Source organism: Chlorocebus sabaeus, chromosome 11 (assembly GCF_047675955.1).
Source record: "Chlorocebus sabaeus isolate Y175 chromosome 11, mChlSab1.0.hap1, whole genome shotgun sequence".
Classification (NCBI taxonomy): domain Eukaryota; kingdom Metazoa; phylum Chordata; class Mammalia; order Primates; family Cercopithecidae; genus Chlorocebus; species Chlorocebus sabaeus.
The window spans coordinates 98,270,916-98,298,068 of record NC_132914.1 but is presented as its reverse complement, the minus strand read 5'-3'; the positions used below and the strand labels follow the sequence as shown (position 1 = coordinate 98,298,068).

The 27,153-nt window shown below is 38.2% G+C and overlaps 1 protein-coding gene across 7 annotated transcripts in view; it reads right to left on the bottom strand.

Annotated features, from left to right (window-relative positions):
- Positions 1-27,153, bottom strand: part of ANO4 (anoctamin 4) — a 417,600-nt gene that overhangs the window by 173,935 nt on the left and 216,512 nt on the right. For all 7 annotated transcript variants that reach the window (XM_008004386.3, XM_008004385.3, XM_037996641.2 and 4 more), the window contains 2 exons: positions 13,928-14,064; positions 10,890-11,048 (listed from right to left, as the gene is read on the bottom strand). In XM_008004386.3, coding sequence (XP_008002577.3) covers positions 10,890-11,048; positions 13,928-14,064 — 296 coding nt within the window. The remainder of the gene's footprint in view (positions 1-10,889; positions 11,049-13,927; positions 14,065-27,153) is intronic.

Below are 27,153 nucleotides of genomic sequence, written 5' to 3'. Positions count from 1 at the left end.
GCTTACACTTCATCTTTTTCAAATTTTTCACTTGTAAGGGTTACAAGCAGGAGATTGTAAACGGATTTACAGTTCTCCAGGCTGCTTCAAAGCTTTTAAATCTCTCCATGCCATTAATGAATAATTAGTGTCATATTCATGATATATACTTTGCATAATTTTCAGCAATTTAACATCACACAGCAAAAACAGCAGGAGCAAAAATATCACAAAGAAAGGACTTCAGTTCCTTTCATAAATATAATACAATGCCCACATTTGGCACATAATGATGATAATGCAAAATGTGCTTTATATCAGAGAAGTTAAATTTGGACTGCTGAGAAACTCTTTTAGATTAAGTAAGTTTCTTTCTGTGGGATGACAATAGTTCATAATATGACTTTAGTTTCTCAGCTGTGCCTTGTATAATGGGTATTTTTTCCTTTAAAGTTGGTCTGTCTTGACTGAAGTAATATACATGAGTCATATGAAATACGTGTTGATTTGGAATAATTCTTCGAGTAAATCAAGATAACTTTGTACTGGTCATCTTGACCTGGCAACATAAATGTTTTGATTGAACTTTGTCTATCTAAATAAGCAAAAGCAGTTGAGGCGATAATGAGGCCCTTAGATCTTTAAACCAGTCTCAGAAATTAGAGCAAGACTGAGAGAAAAAGGAGAGAGAGCACCTTCTCTCAAACCATCACCAATTTGATAAAACTGCTCTAACAAGATGAACCAGCAAGAATACAGCCCTGATTCTATAGACTGCTATGGGGCAGTGGTAGGTGGACTGAGTCCTAGTGATGAAGGGAGATTTATCATTGTATCTCTTGCCATCGACCAGGTCCCTTCAGCTTTCCTGAGACACACAAGGACTCTCAGCCCAAGAGGTGACAGAGTTGAATGCCTGAGCTTCAGGAACAGGATGACCAGGGATTGAAGTCACTCCCTTCTTTATCAATACCATCAATATCAACAACAGCCATGCATTAAAGTTGTCAATATGTCCAGACTCTTTCCTAAGCATACTGAAATTTATTAACTCATTTTGTCCTCATAATAGCCCTTGAGATAGGAATCATCTGACACTTAACAAACAAAGAAACTAAGGCACAGAGAGATTAACAGCTTTACCCAGTTACTTAGTAAGTGGTGAAGTAGTAAGTGGATCTAAATCCCAGCTGTCTGACTTGAGAGCCAGTCTTCACATACTCTATTCTTCCCCTCAAACACATAGGCCTCTTTTCTGATTCAAGAGTCTGATGTTAAGAGTGCTGAAATAAGCTGGTCCAACATGGATAAAAGAATGGAAGCCCTACCCCCTGGACACTACAACAAACCATACAATGTTGGATCAAGGGTCAAACCCAGGGATTCTCAGCTAGGGATGATTCCTCCCTCCCCCGACACCAAGACGTGTGACAATGCTTGGAGGTATGTTTGGTTGTTATTATTTGAAGGAGGTGCTACTGACATTTAGTGGGTAGAGGCTAGAGATGCTGCCAAATATCCTGTAAAGCACAGAATAGCCCTCTACAACAAAGAATTATCCAGCCCTAAATGTCAATAGGGTCAATGTTGAAAAACCCCAGAGATGAATTGACTGTTGTTACCCAGACTCAGATGTGAAAATCAGCTATCCACAATCTTTTTGTAGCAAACTCAGGATTCCACAAGCTAAGCACTGTAATAAGTCTTTGGAATATAAAAACCAGTAAGACAAAGTCCCTCTCTCAAAACAGGAGAGACATGTGTACATGTGTTCTCATTGTTCAGCTCCCATTTATAAGTAAAAATAGGCAGCATTTGGCTTTCTGTTCCTGCGTTAGTTTGCTGAGGATAATGGCCTCCAGCTCCATCCATGTCCCTACAAAGAACATGATCTTGTTCTTTTTTATAGCTGTATAGTATTCTATGATGTGTAAGTACCATATTTTCTTTATCCAACCTGCCATTGATGAGCATTTAAGTGGATTACATGTCTTTGCTATTGTGAATAGTGCTGCAGTGAACATACATGTGTATGTGTCTATATGGTAGAATGACTTATATTCCTTTGGGTGTATATACAGTAATGGGATTGTTGGGTTGAATGGTAGTTCTGTTTTTATCTCTTTGAAGAATCTCCACACTGCTTTCCACAATGATTGAACTAATCTACACTCCCACCAGCAGTGTCTAAACATTCCCTTTTCTCAACAGCTTCGCCAACATCTGTTATTTTTTGACTTTTTAGTATTAATAATACCATTCTGACTGGTGTGAGATGGTATCTCATTGTGGTTTTAATTTGCATTTCTCTAATGCAGTGATATTGAGCCTTTAATATGCTTGTTGGCCACATGTACGTCTTCCCTCAAAATGATGACACTAGCAACATGGAATCTTTACCTTTTAGACATAGCATCCTAAAATTAGAAGAACAAATTAAAACAGAAGAAATTCCAATGTGTACTTGTTCTCTCTTCACTTGCTCAAGGACCCCCATGAATTTCGTGTTTGCTGGCATCTCAAAAAGGGCTGTCTGAATACCACAGATTTGGCAGCATCTCTACTACTAACTCAATACCAGTGGTAATGTACGCTGATGGTGCCTGGAATGACCCCCAGCCAAACAGGCAGTGCCTACCTCCCACCACCTCCACAGACCTCAGCCAATGACTGACTGACGTGGGGGCCCGTGTCTGAAAAGTGGACCAGCTCTATGCTGCACCTGCTGATTACCGAGCTCCCCTGTGGGATCAGGCTGCAGGTAGTGTCCAGCTGAGGCCACACTTTTGGCTTAGCTGTTCTTTTCTGCTCCTCTCACTCCCCTTTCTCCTAAGATTGCCCCACCCATCAACAACTTGAAGAATTCTCACCTCAAGTTCTGCTTATGCTTAGGAAATCCAACCTAAGACACAAGTTAACAGAAAAGCCTCCGCAAAGTGTGGACTAACATTGGTAGCTCCTGAAAGACACTCAAGGAATCTCCAGGGCTCTGAGATTCAGAAGAAAATCTGCTTTCTTCTTTCTTTGGTTATGACTGTCCTAAATTCTCCTTTCTCTTCACCTCAACTTGAGGCCCTTGGTAATACACGTGCATGACATATAAGAAGCTTGAGTGGAGCGAAGTGGAGATTATTGGGTGAAGAAGTCTGATTTTCTTTCTTTTTTTTTTTCAGAACAGAAAGCACTAGAGGGCAGAAATCTGGGTAGTGTACATAGTCCTGACACTGATTTATTTGAGATACTCATTACCATATTTTCAACTGTGCAGGAAGGGAGGACACTGTCATTCTGGTATCCTCTGAGTTCTGGATGCCGAGGGAGCACCTACAGCAACAAGCTGGATGTGGTTGCAGTATAGAAATGGGGATGAAATTAGGGGAATTTGGGCAGGAAGCCTACAAGGGCAGAGAGCCATCTGCATGAGATTAGCTCTTTAAATAGGGAAATCTTTGTGAAGATTTCCCTTGAATGGGGTAAAGAAACACTGGGATGGACAATCAAATACAGTTTTGTTGTTGTTGTTTTTCTTTTTTTTTTTAAGCTCTGAATTGAGCTATAACTTTATACCCAGATGAATCGAAAACCAAATCCTCTCCAAGCAGATAAACACCTGAACCTCGATCATGCTAAACTTGTTACCAAATGTATTCCCAGTTCTTTCAAGAGCATTAAAGTATAAATCTCATTAATGCATACACAGTAACAACATATGACCCGCCGACGTTCCTATTCCTAATGGTTGCATTATAAAGGATTTATAAACTGTATGAAAAATTTTCTTAAAGTTTACCTTGAAAACTATTCTAAAGTAAAAGTGTTAACACATTGTATTTAGCTGTTATAACGGTAATGATGACAATAATGTAGTTTACTAAATGCTTACCATGTCAAAGGCACAGAGATAAGCACTCGATATAAATGATCTCATTTAATTAAAATAACCCATGAGATAAATCCCATTATTAGCCTCATTTTGCAGATAAGTTAACTTTTACAAGGGCACACAGCTTGTAATGGTAGAACCAAACGAACACTCAGAATGTCTGATCTCAGACTTTTAATCATTGTATTAATTACCTATTGCTGCATAATAAATTACTATAGGCTTGGAGGCTTACAACTACACATATTAATTATCTCACAGTTTCTAGAGGGTGGCAGTCAGGCACAGCTGAGCTGGGTTCTCTGCTTTAGGGTCTCACCAGGCTATGATGTAGGTCTTGCCTGGGGCTGTAGTCTCATCAGCGGCTCAACTGAAGAAAGACCTGCTTCCAGGATTCTCAGTTGTTGGCAGAATTCATCTCCTTGTGGTTATAGGACTAAGATCTCTGCTTGTCGCTGGATGTCAGCTGGGAGTGACTCCCAGATCCTAGAGGCTACCCCACCTTTCTTTGCTATGTGGCCCTCTTCATAGGCTGTCTCACAATATGGTAGCTTACTTTTTCAAAGCCAGCAAGGAGGGTCTCTCTAACGCCAATCTGCTGAGATGAGATCTTATATACCGTAAGATAATCACAGGAGGGACATCCCATTACATTTGTTATATTCTATGATGGTAAAGGCCATATTCTATTGCTTAAATATAAGCCACAGTTCCCACCTGAACTCAAGGGGAAGGGATTATCCAAAGGCATGAAAAGGAAGCAGGCATTACAGACCTTACAGTCTGTCCACCACGAGGACTAGCCAAATAATGCAGAATTCTATCATTCTCGGGCCACCTTCACAATTTTTGTCAGATTTGTCATATCATCTACAATATCTTAATTTCGTATATTTAACTCACTTTATAAAATAAGAATTTTACAAAAAGCTTTTATATCAGTCATAAATGGAAAACAAATATCACTTGCCATAAATAGAAGGTAGCTGAGCAAATACACTGGAAGTAAAACAATAATATGAAATTTAGAAGTAAAAATTAAGAAAAACAAAGATTGGCACTACTTTGTATTTTTGCATATATAGGCCCACTTAATCTTCATCATTTACAATAAATGATATTACCTTCATGATTAAAAATGGAAACAGAGATTCATAAAAATCTGATAAACTGCCCATGACCACTCAGCTTATAAGCGGTTGTATACCAAGATTCAAGTCTATGGCTACTAGAGGCCAAATTGCGTAAGAACCACAGTCTGGGCAGCACCCAACTTCATTATTCACCCCAATTTTTCTTGTTCCTTTACCTTTTCATAATACTACTTGTCTTCTCAGTCTATCTCCTAACTTTTTTTTTTTTTTTTGTGAGATGAAATCTTGCTCTGTTGCCCAGGCTGCAGTGCAGTGGCATGATCTCGGCTCACTGCAAGCTCTGCCTCCTGGGTTCACACCATTCTCCTGCCTCAGCCTCCTGAGTAGCTGGGGCTACAGGCGCCTGCTACCATGCCCAGCTAATTTTTTATTTTTTATTTTTTTATTTTTAGTAGAGACAGGGTTTCGCCGTGTTAGCCAGGATGGTCTCGGTCTCCTGACATCGTGATCTGCCCGCCTTGGCCTCCCAAAGTGCTGGGATTGCAGGCATGAGCCACCGTGCCCAGCCTCTAACTTCTTTAACCCTGAGATTCACCTTTACATACCAGAAATCAACACAATATAAGGGCAAAGAGCAAGTATGCTTAGCTTTTAATACTGGCTTTATCTCTTACTACTTATGTTGCCTGGGGCAAGTTACCAATGGTCTCATCTGTTAAACGGGAATTATAATAGTAAGTGATTAATAAATGTGAGCATAAAAATATTGATAATGTAATTTGTATCATAGTACAGAGAAGTATCCAAGATACTCAACCTCAACTGTGCACCTGCATGTGCTCACGCATGTGTGTGTGTGTGCGCTAACTGCAGTTGCATTTTTCACTCCTGAGAGATGAGTGCAAACAGAAACAATTTCCACAAATTGTATTGTTTGTGCATTTCAGTTTTTAAAGCTTACTACATTTTATCTCTTTTGGGGGCAATGTATTTGAGTGTGACTGAGTGGGTATGGGGTCTCGGAAGCAAAGTGAAGGGTTGGCCTTACCAATGAGTATGGACAGGACACCCTTAGCACTGCGGACAGGTTGCATCTATGGGCACAGATGCAGATAGGTGAGTCCATGCAATGAGAGATACTTGTGGTCATTCTTTTCTTATTGCTTCAAGGACATTTCTCTAAAAATTCTTCCTCCACTCTTCCCAACATCAATTTTCCATCTCAAATATATAGTTTTTATTAGCATGAAAACATGTATTTATTTCTCTCATCTAAAATAGAAAGAACTCTCTTTTGACCCAACTTCATACTCCAGTTATCATTCTGTTTCTCTCTGTTCCTTTACAATTAAACATATTGAAAGAACGATTTGTATTTGTTGTCTCTGTATTTTCCCTTCCCATTCTTTCTTGAAGACACTTTAATGAAGCTTTCACCTCCGACTTCTCCACTGAAACTTCTCTTGCCCAGACCACCTAAACCGGCCAGATGCTAAATCCAATGATTAACTTTCAGCCTTGATCGTACACACCCCATCAGCAGCATTTGACACAGTTGATTCCTCCGTCTCTCCTGAACCACACTCTCCTCTAGATTTCCCTTCTGGCTCCTTGGTGACTCCTTCTTAGTCTCTTCTGCTGCCTCCTTTTTATCATCCAAATTGTAACACTAGTGTTCCCCATGGCTCAATCCTTGGACCTCTTCTCAATTTGATTTGCAGTTACTCCTTTGGAGATCTCATTCAAATGCATATCTCTAGCCCAGATCTCTCCTTGAAACCCAGACTCTTCTATCTTACCCAACATCTCCATTGGGATACCTCAAACTTAACAAGTCTACAATCTGACCTACTCTTTTCCACATCCCTATAAGCGGCAACTGTCTTCTCTCAACTTCTTAGCTAAATACCATGTGTCAGACAAATAGTCTGTGACTCTTCTCTTTTACACTGCCCATTCAATCTATCTGCAATTCCCATCAGCACTACTTTCTACTCTTTTCATCTTCTTCTCTTCTATGTGCTTGACCAATTCTTGCATCTCTTTCCTGGATTCTTGCAACGAATCTCCTAATTATGCTCCTGCTTCTGCCCTTGCCACCTCCACCTCCCACAGTCTAATCTTACCAGGCAACCCGAGAGTCCTTAATAAAACGGAAAACAGCTCTCACACTTCTGCTCAAATCTCTCCGGTGGCTTCCTATGTCACTCAGAGAAAAGCTATCATCCCCCAGTGACCACTAAGGCTTCCAATGCCTTGTTAGTATGATTTCCCACTATTCTTCACCTTTCTCAGTGAACGTCAGTCATATTGGCATCCTCACTGTTACATGAACACCCAGGCATGCTCCATCCTGTGGAGCTGTTCTCTTTGCACTTGCTATTCTCTTTCTGTGGAAAAGAGACCCACTTTTTCTGACTTTTATAAAATTGCAAGCCCCTCTCAACACTTCCTGCTTTACTTTTTTCTCTTTAGCACTTACTGATATTTGTATATATTGTACATATTTTTTGCTTAAGTTCCAACAAGGCAGGGATTTTTTTCTGTTTTACTTGTTGCTGTTGAGACCATAGTCTTTACAGCAATGCCTGGCATAGAGTGTGTGTGCAATAAATATTTCTTGAATGAAATAACCATCATCAAGATGATATGATTTACCTAATTATATTAGTTTTGTAATGACTGTAATGATAAAGGTCTTCCCCAATGTTTCACATGATTCTAAAGCAGGAGGGTGCTCCATTAATACAATTGCTACTCATACATCCCAAGTAATTCCAAGTTAACTCATCCTCTTACTAGTTATACAAAGGAAAAGATAAATGTCTTATTGATGACAGTGATTTCAAAATAGGTACCCAAAGATCAATAATGGACATAGAATTAAAAATGAAAAAAATCAAGAATAGAAAATGTTAATTAGTAAATATGAGCTTACCTTTAAGAAGGGAATCAATTTTGAGTGGATAGATACTAAGAAGTAAATCACCTGGACTTCAATGATATTGTGTTTGGGAATTTCGTTGTAAATTGCTTTCTCTGGGCTATCATGAAAGTTGAATTGCAGAATATTAAAGACCCAGGGTACCAAAGCAAGCACTTATCTGTTGACTAACCAGCCTGCAGCAAAGGTTTTAAGAAAGATTGAACTTGACTATGTCCTCACTTCTATCATGAATTAAAGATTATCCTAGTTGTGTTTCTTGAAATCCAACATTAAAGAGATAAGGATGTTAAACTGTACTAGACAGCCTGTCTTTGTCTATTTGGAAACATAAGCCTCTCTCTGTGAAACATGTTTTTCATAGTTGTTGGACATCATGACAGCAGCTAATTAAGGAGATACTAATAATTCATAAAATGCACATAGTGTCAAATGTTTCAGATGGACAACAGTCCCTGGGGTGTTTTTTCTTTTCCACCCTTAACTAAGTTATTCATTTTATGTCCTATAAAAGGTTGAATTAACTCCTGGAAGCTGAAATCACCATTAAAATTGTCTTTCTGCTGTAGCTGTTTACAAAAAAACTTGATTTAAATAAAAGTACTTCCAATGGTTTCTAAATTTAATAACATGATGTAGATCCTTCATATAAAAATTCTGCCACTTATTATAGAGAATAAAGGATGAGGGTTTGTTTATTGTTCAGCCAAGGGATATTTTCTTTTAATTATTTGTGGCAGGGAAAAATTAATTTATCTATAAGAGAACCTGCAAAGGCCCTTTTCTTGCTGAGTTGACTGAGGCCATGAAGATTCAAAGCAGGGCTGGGAGGCTGCGTGAGAGACAAATTGCACCACTTATGCAAAGCCAGGGCAAGACTGGAGCCAGGCAGCGGGAGAGGCCACTTGTGAAGAAGGTTCCAGAAAGGGGAAGACCTAGCTGTTTGTAGTGCCTAAAAGATTGCAGAAGAAAGGAGAAACATGGAAGGTGATGCCCAGAGAAGAACTTTTGGGGGAAAGTGGGGAGGGGCGAAATGCTTAGATAAGTTTTTATGAAGTTTTGCCATATAGTGATAATTCCCTTTTTCCAACTGTTATTTTTTCCAGTGCACATTAAAATAAATACCTGTAAACATTTTTTAAAAAATTCTAACAAACAAAATTATCTTGTATATAGACAAAATTGTACAAGCAGTCCATCCTTCACAGCATGGTCCACACTGTACTGTGTAGCACAACTGTACAACAGGCCAAATGATCCTCCTCAAACTTTGGTAGCTGAACACTGCAGTACAAGTGATGCTTTAGGATATACAACAGGACATTTTCCATCACCTTAATGTTCACTATGTGGAAAAGCATTAGGTTTTTTGAGTTCTAACTAATAGATTATGAAATAACATTGAAAAGATCTATACAGAAGAAGCCCTAGGCCTGTAGAGAACACTTATGAAGCTTAAAATATAAATCTTGCATTAATTGAACAAAGCTATCTAGTTTTGATGGGAATCAGAATTTTGACAGAGTCAGAATGGGTCAGAGGGAGGCCCTCCATTATTTCAGATTAAGTAGCAATTCAGATCTTTTATTTCTTCATATAAAAATTCTGCCACTTAGGAATGAGAATAAAAGATGAAGGCATGATTAAGGAGAAAAATATGAATGTGCTATTAATGTTAAGAAAAAAATGTAATTGTCTTACTGAGACAATTTAGAACTTAAAGAGTAAGATTTATCAACTATACACTCAGTTTGTATAGGAAAGATTTTCTGGAACTCCACAAAGGTGGAAGAAACAACATTTTTAATTATGTTTGTTGCTCCAGGGAACTTCTAATTAAGATGGTCTTTGAGAAAGATGGTTCTACTTTCCTGAGAATAAGAACCTGTTTCCTTACAGCCACATTCATCTCACCATTTTTCCAATTCTCTTGGAGACATTCCAGAAAAATGCTGCTTCTGTGTTATAAACGTTCAAGAGCTGAGGTCAGCCTAACAGATCTGAAAAAATCCCATTTATCTGAAGTGTCCCAAGATCAGATAACAAGTATATGCATATTATGCTTCTAATATTTGATACCTTGGCACAACTCGCAGGTTGCACAAACTGCAACAGTATCATACAAAGAAAAACCTGGATGTCTTACTTCAAAGATCTATCCCCTCAGCCTTGAGGAGCAGAATCAGAAGTAAACATTTTAAATTGCCAATATGCTATTCTTATTGACTATGAAAAGCTCCAGAAGCTTTGCACAATGTTTAGGGAGAAGCTGAGAAGAGTTACATAATTCAGTTAACGGGCCAAGTTCTACAAATGTGCACAGTATTCCTGGGAACACCATAAGCCCATCATGGATTACTGTCAGAGGCCTGGCTGGCCTCTTGTACATTCCTTACTTAGTTCTTTCTTAAAGCTCCCCATGCAGAGAAGGAGGGAAGGGGAAGAACCAAACATTGGTAAGGTCACTCTTGAGCTTGGGGACCTAAAAAAAATAGCCTGAATGTCTGTTAAAACTGGAATCATTTTTGTAAATTCCAGCTGCTTTTGGCCAAATTGGCCAGGCAGTCTCCTCTGGTGTACAAGGATGCCCAAGCTCATGATATTTCCTGAAATGTAAAAAGAGCCTCTAGAGAGAGTGACTGCATTTCACTCAAAGTTTTCTTTAATCTATGCGAATAGAACCCTCCATTTATATATATGGAGAAACGGCAGACGTAGTAAGTTAGATAAAGAATCACACTTTGAAACAATCCATTTAATTGGAATAGAATATTTTGATTTACATGGAATCATCTGGCATTAAAATTATCTCAAAAGCAAACTGTGCTGTGAAAGTCTAAATGCTAGAACATTCCCCAAACTCTGAAGGCTGGAAAACTCTGACCAAATGAAATGTTTGGTTAACATTATGACTACTTGCTTATTTCTTATTGCCTCTTAATATGAATAGATATGTACATATTTTTTCTCAACCAAGCAAACTATTTACCTCTTTCTCCATTTGCAATCCTTCTGCTCTAATATTTCTTTCAAATACTTCTCTCTTTTCAGTCTGGGGGTTGGATTTTCTGTACACAAGGATGTAGTCAATTCGACACTTCCCATCTCTAAAGTAAAGTCCATTTGATTTGTTTCTTTCTGGTACTGTCTGCACACAAAGAGAAAGGGACCAGTTTAAGTCATTCATCAGACTAAGGTTCAAGTGAGTAATGTTAAAGAATAATTAAACTAAATAACTTTTTCAGGTCAGGCACAGTGGCTCACGCCTGTAATCCCAGCACTTTGGGAGGCCGAGGCGGGTGGATCATGAGGTCAGGAGTTCAAGACCAGCCTGGCCAATATGGTGAAACCCTGTCTCTACTAAAAATACAAAAATTAGCTGGGCATGGTGGCATGCACCTGTAGTACCAGCTACTCTGGAGGCTGAGGCAGGGGAATTGCTTGAACCTGGGAGGCGGAGGTTGCGGTGAGCCAAGACTGCGCCACTGTACTCCAGCCTGGGTGACAGAGTGAGACTCCATCTCAAAATCATCATCATCATAATAATTTTTTCATTGTGTTCAATTACATATTCATTAGTGAAAAATGTAATTAAGAGGAAACAAAATAAAAATTGGAAGAAGCATTAAGTGGGCAAAATGTAAAACATCTAAAAATACCGAGTGTAGCCAAGGATGTGAAGCAACTAAGGACTTTCATATTCTGCAGGGGAGATGAGAGTCAAAATTGATACTCTCACTCTGGAAAACACATTAACATTATCTTGCAGAACTGAACATCTGCGTAACATGTAAGCCTAGAGAAAAATTCTTGATAAGGCAAGTAGGAGTCATGTATATGAATATTCATAGCAACATTATTTATAATAGTAGAAAAATGTTTAACGTTGGAGTCAACTCAAATGTCCATGAACAGACAATAAATAGATAAATAAATTTTAGAAAGTTCATTTACTGGAATATTATACGGCAGTAAAAATGAATAAACTATAGTTGCATCTAATAATAAAAATGAATCTTAAAAACAACACTGATGAAGTCTCAGAAGACTTCATACCACATGATATCATTTTTCACAAAGCATAAAATAAAGTAAATCTAAGTTGTTAAGACTACAAATCTATGTGGTAAAACTGTCTTTAGAGCAAGAGAATAAAATACAGTAAAATTTAGAAAGATGGTACCTCTGGTAGGGTAGAGGTATGGGATTGAAAGTAGCTTCAGTGGTTTTAGGAATATTCTAGTTCAGTGTTTCTCTCTTTTTTTTTTTTTTTACCCACAACAAAAAAAATTCTATCTTTGTGTGCATACATGTAAACATACATATACATAATATAAGTTTCACAAAACAATTATTTACCCTTTCTATTTGCATACACTCTAATATTAATTTTCCAGTCCATTAAAAAACAACTAGAGTAGTAATCTACAAGTAGGTTGCCACTATAATTTGAAAAATAGCATTCTAGTTCATAAATCAGATGGTGGTTCCAGGTGTTCATTTTATTATTATACTTTGTAACTTACATAGAAGTTATAAATATTATTTTGCAGTCATATTAAAAAGTAAAGAACAAAAGGAATAGATTGAATTTTCATCCAGGCTCTTCAGGCTTGCTGTACAGCATTGAAAGAGATCATCAAGTACGGGCTCGTTGGGCTAGAGCCAAACTTCTCAGCCTAATAGGTTTCAAAATTATGTCTATAAACCCAGCCAGGTGAAAATGGTGGATTCTATCTTTTCCAATGGTAGTATGAAGAAGGCAAACATGCCAGACCTAAAGGACCATTGCTAGAAACCACATTCTTGCACAAACCTTAACTGAAAAAACATCTCAGCTGGGGGAATGGAATGACCATGTACCATGTCTTGGTGTAGACATTTTCGGTTGATGACCAATCCTCACTGACTATGTTTTGGCTTTTACATTAAGAGACACTCAGGAGTCTACCTGAATAAGCACTTTAGTAACACTTATTTGCCAAACAAGAAAGCTGTCCTGTGAATTCAGCATATTAGCATCTGCCTTCAAAAATGGCTTCAGTCAAGACATCAGGAGGGGTATTGGCTCCAAGCAGAACAATGAGCTGTACCACCTTCAGCAAAGCCCTAACATTTCTGAGACTGGTTCCTCATCTGTAAGTTACAGGGATGAGACTAGTTGCTGTCTGAGGTCCCTTTCAAAGTCCATTTGTTATGCCACATTATGGTATCCAAAGTATCTGTGTGAACAGATAATAACAGAATGAGTTTTTTCTTAAAATGAAACAAACAGAAAAAAATAGAAGAAGAAACATGGATAGCTGCGTATGGTATTTGTGGGGTGAGGTCTGCAAAGCTTGGTAAGAGTAAATAATTTTCTCTGTCCCAGGTGTCATCCTTTCAGTAGTTAACTAGCTCTGGAATATAAAAAGCATTAGGAATATGAAATAAATAAATTACTCTGATTCGGTGTGCCTATTAATTGTACCCAGAGCATGTACAAAGGAAATATGAAACTCTATGGAGACACAACCTGAACAAAGGGGAATGCCTCCAACAAAATACTAATTTTTCCCAAATGGCACACAAATAGATGGGTCCACTTACAGCTGCAACGAAGTTTCCAGATTACAGAGGCAAATGGAAAGTCAGAGAGGCTTTAGACAACACAATCAACTGAAGGCTGGTGCATTTTAGGTCACCATTCTACCTACTGGGGGATCTATACAAGGAAGCCCATCCCTGTAAAGCTTATTTTGTACCAGTGGGAGACACTCAAGAATGCAGGCTATCTTAAAATGATAGACAGTTTAAAGAAATGATAGGTTTAAGAAAAACTGAAACTTTGTTTTGAGTGTAGGTAGATTTAGGATCCTTGAAATATGCTCAGACCTGGGGGATGTCAAAGGAATATAAAACCTGTCCCTTGTTCTATAAGAGTCTACAGTTCAATGAGATTATGACTTTAAACAGTCCATTGGAACATGCTTCATAGGTTCCTGCTGGGATCATGAATTACATTTGTAAGAAATCATATACTCTTACCTCTCCCCCGGCTTCCAATCTGCTGGCATCATCTGAAGTACTAGTCAGGTTTCCAGGGTGAAGAAGAGAATCGTCATCTTTGCAAGGACTGCTGACAGCTTCTAATTCATCAAAAAGAATATTTACATCCTTGGCCACTAGAACCAAAGTAAATACATTATAAGGAGGGTAAAAATCTGGGATCTTGAAAGTAATACAAAAAGAGAAAACATCTCCCTTTGGGTTCATATTTTCCCATCATTTCAATAACACTTTGAGTGACAGGTGTATTATTTCCTAAAAGAAAAGGATGTCAGACATAAAACATGATTGACCAAACAGTGTATTCATTAGACAAGAGTAAGGAAAATAAAAAGCAGAGTACCTCTGTAACGTAAATATAATTTGTCTTTCATGATAGCAGGAGGTGTTATTATTTGTTTAGCTTTCCTTTGCACAGTTGTTTAGCATAAGGCACTTTGATCTAAGACTTCTAGGTTGGAAAAGGGTTGGAGATGACCTACACTTTTAAATTTTATTTTATTTTTTCATTTAAGTGCCGTACAGCTTGCCAAGTGAACCCATAAAAGTGTCACTTGCACTGTTCAGTAAGAACTGTGATTTTTTTCCTCCTTTGTTACTTCTCTAAGGCGGAACAGAGAAAACCTAATGCAATAATAAAGCATGCAGTTAGATTTTCGGCCTTTTTTCTTCCTCTTATCCTGAATTGAAATAATCAAGTGAGCCATTCAGAAGCTCTCTCAAAAGACTGTTGATGTTAATAACATGTCAATATATAAAGTGCTGTATATCACGGTTCTAGGTACCGACTACCACGTTCAAATGCAAAGTGCCTTACAGCATGCCACAAAGTTAAGTTCATCACCAGCAGAGGAAAGATTACAATGCCAGGTATGGGTTGAGTCCATTCTTTTTTATCCACTTCAATTATGGGCCAGCATTGCAGTTCACTTTTTCTTCTGATGCTTTAAAAATGGCTGAGGGTTTATAACCAGTCAGAAGCCACTGCACAAAATAATTCATGAGGGACTGGGTTCTTCTTACCCAAGCTTGTAATAGAGTATTCATTCTTTCATTCAAAAACATTTTAGAGATGTGCACATTATGTGTCAGGCATAGAGCTGCGTGATGATTGCGCCTTGGTAAATAAAAGTGACCTGGCTTCCTGCCCTTATGGCAATAACTAAAGAAAACAAAGACATGCAAATTGTGGTGAATTCTCTAATGAAAAGAGCAGAGTTTGGATATAGAGAGAATAGAGATGATCTACTTAGAAGAGACGACTAGGTATAAAGCTATATCCAAGCATGTGATTTTAGGCAACTCTTCTAGCTTTTCAAGTTTTTCATCTGTAAAATATAATGGGCATACAAATAAAATTAACATTTATTGCTAACTGTGAGAGGATTAATTATGATCCCCCAAAGGTGATCTAATTCCTAGAACCTGCTAATATCTTACCTTTTTATCACCGAAAGGATTTTATAGATGTGTGAAACCAAGGATCTTAAAATGGGGACATTATCTTAGAGTATATAGGTAGGCCTGATGTCAATTACAAGGGTCTTTAGAAGAGGGAGGCAAGAAGGCCAGAATCAGAGAGAAAGATTGGAAGACGCTATGCTGCTGGCTTTGAGGATACAGGATGCGGCCACAAGCCAAGAAACTCAGGTGGCCTTTAGAAGACAGAAAAGACAAAAAAGCAGATTCTCCCTGGGAGCCTTCAGAGAGGAGAGTCTTGATTTTGGGACTTCTGACCTCCAGAAGTATAAGATAATAAATATATTGTTTGAGGCCACTAACCTTGTAGTCATTTGCTACAGGACCAAAAAGAAACTAAAACAATGTATTATAGGATTTTAGACCTATAAGGCTACAAAGAAAAAAAATCATGGCCTTTTCATACAGCCAAGGGTTGTAGCACCTACACTGTGCCAGGTACTGTGCTAGGTGCTTATGGAGAGGAACTAACACTTTTTGAGGAAGAGTAACATATCCAGTGTTTTGGAAGGTGTCAAGATTAAAGACAACTTCCCTGACCACTGGATGTAAAAAGATCTCCCTCCCATAATTATTCTCCTCTCATTGTTCATTTCCTTCCCAGCACTTAACACAATTCGTAATTATCTTATTTGTTCACTTATTTATTAGACTTGTTTACGGGATGTTTACCTTATTACAATGTAAGTTCCATAGAGCAAGGACCTTGTCCATCTTGATTGATGTACAGAAGCTCTGGCACAGAGTAAGCCTTCAACACAGAATGACAGAATGATGACCTTAAGATGGTCACAGTGTAATGATACCTGAGAGCCCTTTTCCTCTAACATTCTATGGTTCTGGGACTTTGCATATGGTTTTCCTAACATGAGTCTTATTCACAAGCCAGGACTCCACGGTTTCAAGTAATGTGATTAAATTTTCAAGCAGACAATGATTAAATTAAATTTCAAGTCGATGTTGATGAGATTTGAACAATAAGATAAAAATATCATTTAACCAAGTCAGAAGACCTGCTCCCTATTCTGAACTCTGCCACTTAGCTGTATAAATATGTGCTTCTGTTTCCTCACTGGTGAGACAGGAATAGCAAACTTCTCTCTCAGGGTGGCAAAGAGGATAAGATCAATGTGTATATTAGCAGGGTGGCTGACACATGGCAGACCCACAACAAATGCTGATTTGTTGATTCTAGCTAGACTCTGGGAGCTTAAAGTGAGTATTTTGGTCTTATCAATATAAGGAGGCAGAAGAGATATTTACAAGTTGGAATGGTTGTTATGAGAAATGGTTTGGGATGGGTTGTGAGATAAAAGGGAAACTAATGACACTGAGGTTCATGTCTAGGTAACTGGTTCATACTAAGGAGAAACTCTTGATATATATATGTATCCCCCAGGCTTTTGCCAAGGATAGAAAATACCAGATCATCTTCTAACAATATTACTTTCTGACACTGGCACAATCAGTTCAACAATGCCTTCCATGTCCATGGTTCTCAACTGGGACCAATTTTGTCTCCCAGACCACATTTGACATTGTTTGGAGATATTTTTATTGTCATTACTGGGGAGAGGGGGACAGTGAAAGTGGTATTCAGTGAGTAGAGGCCAGGGATCCTGCTAAACATCCTACAATGCACAGGACAGCACCTACCACAGAGTGATCAAGCCCAGAATATTAATTAGGTGCTGAAGTTGAGAATTCCTACTCTTCATGAAAGGCCCAAGGGATTTGATTCTAGAAGAAGCAGCTAACTTGGGAAAGGGAGAGAGCTCTTTCTTTCCCATCAGAATCACTGTCTGGAAGTCATGGGGCTGCTGCCACTTGAGCTCAGGAAAATCAGTCGGTCATGGTGATCTATTAGAGAATAGGTGATATTAAGCCAACCTTATCGCCTGCCAGCCACTCAGTATCTTCAGCAGAGATTAGATAGTCTGCTGTGAGAGAATGCCCAGCTGAACCCATGGTCAGTAAGAAGACTGTAGACCATATAAACACTCCACAGGCATAAAAAGCATGTGCCCTTCATCCATATTTCATCACTGTGTCTGATATTATCAGCTATAACTATAAGGTAAGTTTTAGAAACAAAATAAAATCTTTGATTCAAACTTACATTGATTCTCTAAGAAGAAAAAAGCAACTCTCAACTTTCAACGTTAACCAATTTTTAAAAATAAATTTTAATCAGTAAGTATTTATTCAGTGCCTACCACGGGCAGACACTGAGCTGAGCTAGGAAACGGGGCTGAAATACTGGACATCCCAGGCACGGCCCTGCTCTCAGAGCTCACTGTCCAGTCAGAGCGGGAGTGAGGCCTTTCCATCCATGGGCACAAACATCACAAAGATGCTGTTCATCCAAACAGGGTCACTTGTGAATGAATCCCATCACCCTCCTCAGACTTCTTCTCCTAAATAGAAAAATGTTCGATAATGATTTGCCTGGTAGAATCTTGCTGTCAGGTTCATTAAATGAGAGAGTCGAATACTCTGAGAAGTCCATTAAGAATGACAAGAAGGATGGGAGGCAAGGCTGGTTCATCACATGCAAGTCAATGAACATAATCCATCAATCAATCCATAAACAGAATCAATGACAAAAACCACATGATTATCTCAATAGATGTAGAAAAGGCCTTTGACAAAATTCAACAGCTCTTCATGCTAAAAACTCTCAATAAACTAGGTATTGATGGAATGTAGCTCAAAATAATAAGAGCTATTAATGACAAACCCCTAGCCAATATCATACTGAATGGGCAAGAACTGGAAGCATTCTCTTTGAAAACAGGCACAAGACAAGGATGCTCCTCTCACCACTCTTATTCAACATTGTATTGGAAGTTCTGGCCAGGGCAATCAGGCAAGAGAAAGAAATAAAGAGTATTCAATTAGTAAATGAGGAAGTCAAATTGTCCCTGTTTGCAGATGACACAATTGTATATTTAGAAAACCCTATCATCTCAGCCCAAAATCTCCTTAAGCTGATAAGCAACTTCAGCAAAGTCTCAGGATATAAAATCAATGTGCAAAAGTCACAAGCATTCTTATACACCAATAATAGACAGAGAGCCAAATCATGAGTGAACTCCCATTCACAATTGCTACAAAGAGAATAAAATACCTAGGATTCCAACTTACAAGAGACGTGAAAAACCTCTTCAAGAAGAACTACAAACCACTGCTCAAAGAAATAAAAGAGGACACAAAACAAATGGAATAATATTCCATGCTCAGGGATCAGAATAATCATTAGATTTAATGCCATCCCCATCAAGCTGCCGATGACTTTCTTCACAGAAGTGGAAAAAACTACTTTAAAGTTTATATGGAACCAAAAAAGAGCCTGCATTGCCAAGACAATTCTAAGCAAAAAGAACAAAACTGGAGGCATCATGCTACCTGACTTCAAACTGTACTACAAGGCTACAGTAACCAAAACAGCAGGATACTGGTACCAAAACAGACATATAGACCAATGGAACAGAACAGAGTCCTCAAAAATAACACCACACATCTACAACCATCTGATATTTGACAAACTTGACAAAAATAAGAAATGCAGAAAGGATTCCCTATTTAATAAACAGTGCTGGGAAAACTGGCTAGCCACATGTAGAAAGCTGAAACTGGATCCCTTCCTTACACCTTATACAAAAATTAATACATGATGGATTAAAGACTTAAATGTTGGACCTAAAACCATAAAAGTCCTAGAAGAAAACCTAGGTAATACCGTTCAGGACAAAGGCATGGGCAAGGACTTCATGACTAAAACACCAAAAGCAATGGCAACAAAAGCCAAAATTGACAAATGGGATCTAATTAAACTAAAGAGCTTCTGCACGGCAAAAGAAACTACCGTCAGAGTGAACAGGCAACCTACAGAATGGGAGAAAAATTTTGCAATCTACCCATCTGACAAAGGACTAATGTCCAGAATCTACAAAGAACTCAAATTTACAAGAAAAAAACAACCCCATCAAAAAGTAGGCAAAGGATATGAGCAGACACTTCTCAAAATAAGACATTTATTCAGTCAACAGACACAGGAAAAAATGTTCATCATCACTGGTCATGAGAGAAATGCAAATCAAAGTCACAATGAGATATCATCTCACACCAGTTAGAATGGCAATCATTAAAAAGTCCGGAAACAACAGATGCTGGAGAGGATGTGGAGAAATAGGAATGCTTTTACATTGTTGGTGGGACTGTAAACTAGTTCAACCATTGCAGAAGACAGTGTGGCGAGTCCTCAAGGATCTAGAACTAGAAATACCATTTGACCCAGCAATCCCATTATTGGGTATATACCCAAAGGATTATAAATCATGCTACTATAAAGACACATGCACACGTATGTTTATTGTGGCACTACTCACAATAGCAAAGACCTGGAACCAACCCAAATGCCCACCAATGATACACTGGATTAAGAAAATGTGGCACATATATACCATAGAATACTATGCAGCCATAAAAAAAGGATGAGTTCATGTCCTTTGCAGGCACATGGATGAAGCTGGAAACCATCATTCTCAGCAAATGATCACAAGGACAGAAAACCAGACACCATATGTTCTCACTCATAGGTGGGAATTGAACAACGAGATCACTTGGACACAGGGCGGGGAACATCACACACCGGGGCCTGCTGAGGGGTAGGGACCTGGGGGAGGGATAGCATTAGGAGAAATACCTAATGTAAATGATGAGTTGATGGGTGCAACAAACCAACATGGCACATGTATACCTATGTATCAAACCTGCACGTTGTGTACATGTGCCCTAGAACTTAAAGTATAATTTTTTTTTAAATGGAAAAAAAAGAATGACAAGAAGGAGAGAAAATTCAAAACTATTATGCAACTCAAGTAACAGATCTGCAATTCATTCAGACCCAGGAAGGGCTGTGTGAACAGAATTAGGCAGCACAGATTGGTCAGGGCAGGAGTATACCATGCATTTGGGAAGGCAAGGGAGATACTCAAATGATTCCCTATTGCAAAGATTAGAAGCTAAGCCTAAGAAACGACTTGGGAACAAAACAACAAAGACTCACATATTATAAGTGAACAATGAGGATCAAGGACCTTAAATTGCCTGGGAGACCAAAAATCAGCTAAAGAGTCTGAGTAAAGCATCAGACTCAGAGATTTATGAGGGCTGGCTCTGTTTATATCATTCCAGGATGGAGGCAGAGCAGAAAAGTCAGGGGAGGACCAGCAGGCAGGCAGATGGTGGTGATCTTTACATGATGAAAAGGTGAATTTACTTTGGCAATATTGAATCTACTAATCAAATCAAACATTTGCAATTATTTCAATTATTCCTCTAGTGAAAATCATTTGAGATGTTAGCTATTGTTAATTCCCTGTGGATACGAGATCACAAATATATTGCAAGGACTCAAATAAATGAACAAATTAATTAATGAATTATTTTCTGTCATTTGTTCATTGAACCAAGATTTAGAGTTAAATGCTGGACATGACATGAGTGGGAAGCCCTCACACTTCCAGGCAAGAGAACAAAGTTTGGGAATCAATGCTATAAAGGCAATGAAAAAAAAAAAACAAAACAGGAAGTGTATTTTAGGAATAGCCTAGAAGACAGTAAGAAATACGACCAAAAAAAATCAAAGACTCTGATTCATTGCTCTTTTCTTTACTTCTCTCCTATTTTCCAAATGTAGCAAAATAACCCCACCTTGATATTACAGTATAGAAGTACTTTAATCTCAGAAATTTCATATAGAGAAAAAAGAAGGTGAAATTACAGGTCATTGAAGAAGACACCAAGAGGGCTTTGCAGCATAATCCAAGTATCTATATTTATTCTCCAGAGCACCAGTTCATTATACTATTTTTGTCCTAAGTTCCAAGTTATTGCATCTGATACTCAGAATTCTCAAGGGATTACATACTGACCTCAAAGTATCACTTAAAAAAAAGAACACCTCCAGGAATATTTTAGAAGGCAAAACATTGTTTATATCTCAATTTTAACACTGATCAGATTGTTTTATAACAAGTCCATCTCCATGTCTTTAGACTAAGGTCCCTTTAAGGTGAAGAGCTAAGGTAGCTCCAATTTGGCATAAGGGCTACCAAGTAGGAGGCACTCAATATGCATTTTAAGATAAATAAAAGCTAAGTGTAGGATTATATCAATTTTTAGTTTTTTCTTATTCTGATTACCTTAGTAAGATGGCTTGAAAATGTCTACTTCTCTCTTAGAATCACAGAGATTAAATATGAAGGAAGTGGGAAGGGAGACAAAGATAGGGATTACAGTTTATTGACAGCCTGCTGTGTGTTAATGATTTTCAGGTCTATTTTCTCATTTCATTCTCAAAACAACCTATGAGACAAGTATTATGATAAAGAAGCCAAGTTCAGAAATGCTAAGTGTGGCCATGCAGCTAATAAGTGGCAAAGATGAATTTTCATCCAATTCAGACCCCGAATCCATGCCATTTCTAGCTGGCTTTTATTTTTGTGGGACGCATTCTACTGTTCTTAACTCATGTTTGGCTTTCAAGAATGGGAAGTCATTTAACCACCAAGCAATTATCTTGTTGCCGTTTAAACATTTATCTGAATAAAGCTAGACTTTACATCTGTAGCCTGACAGCTCTGACAACTTTCTAAAATTTAACAAATAGATCCATTATTGTTTTAAAAATTCAGGGAAATACAAAGACACAATACAGCTTTGAATACCTTAGGCTGGGATTTTAAGAACTAGACACTATTTAGTATGTATATGACACAAGCAAGACCAAGACTCTCTAGATGCTCATTACTCTTCAAAGGCATCTTGACAGCATCCCTAAGGCAAAGGCTGCCTGATTTAGCAATGAGAAAAAAGGGGGTTTAAATTTAAAAACTCAAAATAAACAAATAATGCAATTAGAAAGGACATAATGCTTCCTTCACTGGTTTTACTCCCTTCTAATAGGCCAGCAGTTTTCAATCTCTGTTCTCTGGAACCCTATTGCCCTTTTGAGGAGTTTCATGGGCCATGCAGAGGGCAGAGAGACAACTGAGTGGGCAAGGCTCACCTTCTACCCCTATCTATACCAAACAACTCAGTTTCTGTTTTGTATATTGAAGTTATCTCTTGATCATATATTGGGGAAGAAACACATTTTACTGCTTTTACAAAAGTTAGAAACTTCTGCTAGTGTGTTCTGGCAACAATTAAATGGTGTGTTGACATTTCCCTAAAGAAAACCTGGGGTTCTAGTTATTATAGACATGACAGCAGGAACCTTCCGTCTGCCACAGAAAGCTATTGAGATTTAAAATATGCCTTTGCAAATGAACAAAAAGTCATGAGATTAAAAAAAATATTCATTTAAAACTAATTTCTATATGGAACTGGCATAAAAACAGACACACAGATCAGTGGAACAGAACAGAGAACCAAAAAACAAATCCATACATCTATAGTAAATTCATTTTTGACAATGGTGCCTAGAACATACATTGCAGAAAGGACAGTCTCTTCAAGTGATGCTAGGAAAACTGGATATCCATACTCTGAAGAATGAAACTAGACCCCTCTCTCTCACCATATACAAAAATCAACTCCAAAATGGATTAAATACTTAAATCTAAGGCCTCACACTAAGAAACTACTAAAACAAAACATTAGAGAAACTCTCCAGAGCATTGGACTGGGCAAAGATTTCCCCCAAGCACAGGCAACCAAAGCAAAAATGGACAAATGGGATCTCATCAAGTTAAAAAGCTTCTGCACAGCAAAGGAAACAATCAACAAAGTGAAGAGACAATCCACAGATTGGGAGAAAATATTTCCAAACTATCCATCTGACAAGGGATTAATAACCAGAATATATAAAGAGCTCAAACAACTCTAGAGGAAAAACATCTAATAATCCAAATAAAAATGGGCAAATTGTCTGAATAAGACATTTCTTAGAAGGAGACATACAAATGGCAAACAGGCACATGAAAAGGTGCTCACCATCACTGATCATCAGAGAAATGCAAATAAAAACTACAATGAGATATCTCATTGTAAAATGTTCAGATTTCATAATGAGATGTCATTTCATTGTAAAATAAAGTTGGAAATCAGGGCTCACCTCAGCTGAAATGGCTTTTATCTAAAAGGCAGGCAATAACAACTGCTAGCAAGGATGTGGAGAAGAGGGAACCCTCAAACACTGTTGGTGGGAATGTAAATCAGTACAACCACTATGAAGAACAGTTTGGAGGTTCCTGAAAAAACTAAAAATAGAACTTCCATATGACCCAGCAATTCCACTTCTGGGTATATAACCCAAAGAAAGGAAATCAGTATACTAGCTATCTGCACTCTCATGTTTACTGCAGCACTATTTACAATAGCCAAGATTTGGAAGGAACCTAAGTGTCCATCAACAGATGAACAGATAAAGAAAATGGCAGTACATATACACAACGCAGTACTATTCAGCTATAAAAATATGAGATCCTGTCATTTGCAACAATATGGATGGAACTGGAGGTCATTATGCTAAGTGAAATAAGCCAGGCACAGAAAGACAAATTTTGTATGTTCTTATTTGTGGGAGCAGAAAATTAAAAACAACTGAACTCATGGAAATAGAGAGTAGAATGGTGGTTACCAGAGGCTGGGAAGAGTAGTAGAGCAGAAGAGAGGTGCGGATGGTTAATGGGTACAAAAATATAATTAGATAGAATGAATAAGATCTAGTATTTGATAGCACAACAGGGTAACTAGAGTCAATAATAACTTGTTGTATATTTAAAACTAAAATTATAATTGGATTGTTTGTAACACAAAGAAAGAATGGATGTTCAAGGTGGTGGATACCCCCCACTTACACTGATGTGATTATTACACATTGTACACCTGTATCAAAATATTTCATGTGCCCCATAAATATATACACCTACTATGTACCCACCAAAATTAAAAATTAAAATATAAAAGATGTCATTGTCATTGCCTGACTCAATAATGGCAATGTTTATAAAACAGCACAGATGATGGTATTGTATGTACCCCCAGCACACTGCAATGGGGTTGAGATCATTACTCGTTTCTGATTTAGCATATTTGCTAAGAAGAGCTTCTCTTACTACTGCTTCATTGTAAAGGAAAGGTGGACGCCTTGGTTACTTCTATAGCAAGGTAAATAATGATGATGGCACCTCTTACAGTCCTGGGAATGATATTTAGAGAAGAACTGTGTGCCTAATTCAATCTTTGCTCATTTGTTAGCCTTGGCGACTTTTTCATAACATAAAGTGAGGTCATTCACGCTCTGCATAAAAGATCCTCCAAGTCTACTGACCATAATTTCACCTTCTTTGGAAAGAGCATGAGCTTTGGATTCAGACAGACCTGAGTTCAAATGCCAGCCCTTCCACTTATTAGCTATTAGATTGGGATATTTATCTTATTAAAGCTTTAATTTATTTATCTCCTAAATATGGAAATACAATTTCCCAGACAGGATGAATGATTGAGGAATAAAGACGAAGGTGGCAGCCAACACTTATACACCCCTGACTATGTACCAGGCACTATCTTAAAGGCTTTACATAGATGTACTATTACTATTTTCCTTTTACAGATGTGGAAATTAAGGCAAAGAGAGTTTAAGACTAAATAAAATAACATAGGTAAAAGGGCAGCCACAAAATTGCCAGAAAAGACTACCTGCTCAATATACGCCAGCCCCCCGCTCACCCCCATACCTCCAAACCCTGCCATCTGCTCCTCTGAAATGGCATGACCGTGCAGGTTAAAAATAAAATTGGAAATCTAAAGAATTAGATTCAAAGTGACTCACTCAGTGTCACTGAGAAATGATTCAGTCTCCTCAGCCACGAACGCACACACCACCCCAATGTAGGCACAGTCATATGATTATGTAGACACATGTGCAAGCACAAACAGTCCACAGGATAACAATGATCCCACAATCCTTGTAACTCCCCAAGTCTTACTGCAAACACTATCTTGTGCCCTCTTTCCTTCATCAGAACCTGATGGAATGCAACACAATCATGTCTTTCAGGGTATGGATGCCACTCAAGAGTGTCCCTACAGTCTATACCCCGATATGCTGGGAATCAAGAAAGGAAAAACTAGGAACAAAACAAGAGGGGTGGGCAACAAATGGTAGGGGCATGAATGGTCTCTAAAAAGGGCTGGACATTGAAAATAATTTAAAGCAAGAATGAAAAAGTTCAATGTAACCTTTGAATGATATGCTTCATAGTAGCTAGCTAATATAATAAATGCTCATATACATACACACACACATATGCCTAATTCATGAACTGCAGAGCTTTAAGACATGATTCTCTATCAAATTTCAGAAGGAAATATTTTTAAATGCTTACCTCTTAAAATGTTCGGATTTGAAAACTTTGGTGATTAAAAAAGCAGTGTTTTGTTTGTTTGTTTGTTTGTTTTGTTACAATAGATGCTACTGTACATAAGATTTTAGTAGGCACCCCACTCCTTAAACCATGGATGGAGGGTTTGAATCTTACTGGATGAACTCAAGAGTAGGAATTGCATTGTAATATTGTTATCATTGCATCAAACTAAATCTATCTCCAAGTTCCCATTGCACCGGCTTCGTGGACAATTTAATTTCAGTTATTGCTGACACTCCCACTTTCCTGCCTCATGTATCCAGAACTGTGCTAAGGTCCTAGGAGTTTTGTAGAGAGCAGAACATTTAAAGAGACCAGTCAGGTGTCCAAGACACACTGGTTACCACTGAGCTGCCCGCTTTTCAAGTCTCCAGTGACTCCACACATTCACTCAGTCACTAACAAATATTAGTAAGCACCTACCACACTCCATGCTGTGTTCAAGGCACTGGAGATAAAACAAAGAAACAGAAGGATGAGACTGCCCCCTTCCCAGAGACTCCTAAGTTCCTTTCTCAGGCCAGGAACTCTCTGTGTGACTGACAGTTCATGTGGCTCCCATGCAGTCTCCCAGGCAAGCAACATAGCCATTCTCTCCCTTTCCATTCACCCTACCAGAAGCCTGGCTCCCTCTACAGGGCATCTCTCTTGCAATTTCTTCTTCCAACGGAGCATCAGTCTTGGAAGCTCAGGCTTTCAGAAAACGAAAGGCAGGAACTTTAAGTAACACAAAACTCTGCTGAAACAAAGGAGTTCAAGGGACCTGGCTACCATCTTGGAATGGAGAGTGAAGGGTGAGAGGGTGAGAATAGAGAGGAAGGGACAAATAACATCAAGGAAAAGAAACAAACACAGATACACACACACACACACGCACACACACACACACACACCCTTGTTATACTTTCACATGTAAACGCCTTTTCCTAAAAAAGCAATCAAGTTGTTTTCGTATTGAACACCAGAACAAGATGTGATCTGAAAATGTTTTTATTTTTCATGAATTAGACTTTGTGCCAAACATTCACCACTGCCTTAAGGTATTATGCCTAGCACAGTATCTGACACATGACAGGCGAGATGGATGGATGATTAAAATAACTCTTTTCTTTTTTATAAGCTGTACATCTAATATGGAGGATCTGAAAAACCACTTGAGAATGGCCAGCCACTCTGAGATATCTTTAGAATAGATGAGGCTATACTTAGGGTATGCACACTGAAAGATAAAATACTGTCAATGTATTTTACAATGTAGAAGCATGGTGGTGAAATTCTTGCATCAAG